We start from the raw sequence: 2630 nt of genomic DNA on the forward strand, positions 1-2630 counted from the left end.
ATAGAGATATATATATATATATATATATATATATAGACACTTTGAGCTACCCATAAACATTACATGGCAACGGCAGTGATGTAATTTGACATTCTATCATATACTTAATGTAAAAGAAAAATACAGGATGTAACATGGAGTTTTAGTTTCTCTCTTAGTTTCAGCCTGATATAGAGATTGCATGTTCAAAATAATAATAATCTAGAAGGTTCAACATTTTGGGGGGAGGCGTGATAAATAGTGGTGTTGAATTTCAAGTAAAAGGCCCTACTTTGAAAGTAAAAGAAATAAAGAATACATTTGAATATTGTACTTCTAAAAAATTGTTGCTGCATTGGAAGGGTTTCATAGTAATGGAGGCGGTGGGTGCCTCAGTGTTTTGCTTCCCTTCTGCTCTTATCATATCATGTGCTATAGACCAGAGTACTGACTGGCCTCTATAGGATGCACTATGGAAGAGGTGATGCCACCAGATATAGGAGGAAGTGAAACACTAAAGTTCTCCTTTTAGATGTCAGTCACTGTTCATCAGTGCCAATAGCCAGCAGTGGGGACATGGATCAGGGATCAACTGTTTTCACTCGTTTAGCCCGCAGCCTCAACAAGAGAAAACTGAGTCATGTATAGCAGCCTTTAAGCTGAACAGCACAGCAGAAAAAGCAGAAGTGACAATACTTACACTTGGTCGGTCTGCTTCAATCTTGTTTTCAACTTCTCTGAAAAAGAAAGAATAAGTATAACATTAAGCTATAACTACAAATCCACACAAAACACCTGCATTTTCTATTTCTGAGAGTCATTAAATTATTTCAGATATTTTATTATACAATTGACCCATTTTAGTTTTGTACATACCAGTGCATTCTGTTTTTCTTTAAAAAGTATTTTCATAAGTTTGGGTATTCACTATTTAGTGCGGGACTCCAGGCATTAAAAAAAATTAACCGTTGCAGTGGGGTTACCTTTGCGCTGCCGGAGATAACTGCTCATTTTGGTCTAGGGGCTAAAATAAAAAAAATATAGTCACCTGATCCTCAATCCCATTTGGCTGCTGCACCTGTCCCCACAGCCTCTTCTGCCCTGGGCTCCAGTGGTCTAAGCCCCAGTTATGTCATCATTCACTTGCATTAGATTTGAGGATGCTGAGGGACATACCATAACTGGAGTGGAAAGGGAGAGAGGTAAGCACTCACCACTGCAGGACTGAGAACCAGGTGAGTATATCTTCTGAATGCCAGCCCCTAGACCAAAACAGTTAACCCTTGCAGCATGGGGGGTAGCCCCACTGTAAGGGTTAAGGATTAAAATAACTGGAGTTCCTCTTAAAATAGGACCATCACTATTACCGGGTCATGCTTGCTAGAACAAGAGACCCCCCTCTTCATCCTGCTGTTGCGTGCATCTCTTGGCAGGCTGAAGCTTGATCCACTTGTTCTATTACACAATTATTCAATTTGATATTAATATAAATAATACCTAAAGGTGGCTCAACAAGTGACCTTTTCAGGGGAGTTAACAAAATACAAAAAGTTCTACCCTGTGAAGAAAGTCATATTTTACAGTCCATTAGCCCATTTGATGTAGCAGAGCTCTCAGCAGCTATCTGATTCCACAATTCACAGTGTGTAAAAGAGCTTGTCCCCCATTGGCTGCTGTGGTTTGTCCTGACGCCTGCCACATTTCTATTGTTTCCTGCAGTGACTTAGGGTCAGCAGCAGGAACCACATTATCCAGTGTGTGTGTGTGTGGAGGGATGGGGTAGTGCTCACTATTTCACCAAACGGAGAACTTGAATTGGATTGTTGACAGGAACTCTGCTACAGAGTGAAGTTTTAGCAAACACACCTATGGATGGACATGTCCTCCAACCATCATGCCTTTGTTTGTGAGTAAACAGTACAAGGGTAGTAACCCTGAATCCTTCTAGGAATCTAGGGTTAGTGTGTGGTGATCAATGACACCAGTATAAAAATGGGGTAGGCAGAAGTGAGGATATATCCTAACACAAGCTGGCATAATAGGACATCTGGATCAGAAGGATGAGGAGTCCTTCCAACCATCACCCATTATGTTTTTAGGGATGTAGTAGCCACACTGCAAACTTGCCTGACCAATTGTCATATATTTGTTACTAGGAATCATTAGTTGGCCCATAATCCTCAATAGCTAGGGGTAGAAATTCCAGTACTGGTACTGGAATAATAAGGAAGGAATGCAGAAGACAGCTGCTTGATCACAGGTGTGGAACTATCGTCCTGTAGTCAAGTCCCATGAAGACAACACAGTGTGGTCACAATGGCACAGTCAAAACTGTTCAGAGTAGGTAGTAGATTCTGTGAGATGGAGGAGCTTCTAGCGTCCAAACAAGACCGTTTGGACAAATGTGTGAAAATCTGGGCTCCCTGGACGGTGTTTTACTGTAGCACTGAGTGCAACAACATCAAAGCAGCACAGGAGTAGCGGAGAGAGAGAGGGGACTCTTAGGAGGTAGACCAGTCAAGGATGCCGGGGAACCGCCAGGATTAGCTGGTAAGAGAAGGGGGTCTCCTGTGGGGGGAGTGAGGAGCAACTGCTTCTCTCAATACCCGCTAATACTATGTTCATTTCTTTCTAGCGTTACTTCTCTCTTT

The 2630-nt window shown here is 41.9% G+C and overlaps 1 protein-coding gene across 6 annotated transcripts in view; it reads right to left on the minus strand.

The window, feature by feature from the left end:
- CAPN3 (calpain 3) overlaps window positions 1-2630 on the minus strand; it is a 156037-nt gene that overhangs the window by 32866 nt on the left and 120541 nt on the right. For 4 of the 6 annotated variants that reach the window (XM_018569497.1, XM_018569498.1, XM_018569495.1 and 1 more), the window contains one exon: window positions 680-716. In XM_018569497.1, coding sequence (XP_018424999.1) covers window positions 680-716 — 37 coding nt within the window. The remainder of the gene's footprint in view (window positions 1-679; window positions 717-2630) is intronic. The other 2 variants (XM_018569499.1, XM_018569500.1) reach the window with 1 other exon arrangement.

Source organism: Nanorana parkeri, unplaced genomic scaffold (assembly GCF_000935625.1).
Source record: "Nanorana parkeri isolate BGI_ZX_2015 unplaced genomic scaffold, ASM93562v1 scaffold1344, whole genome shotgun sequence".
Classification (NCBI taxonomy): Eukaryota; Metazoa; Chordata; class Amphibia; order Anura; family Dicroglossidae; genus Nanorana; species Nanorana parkeri.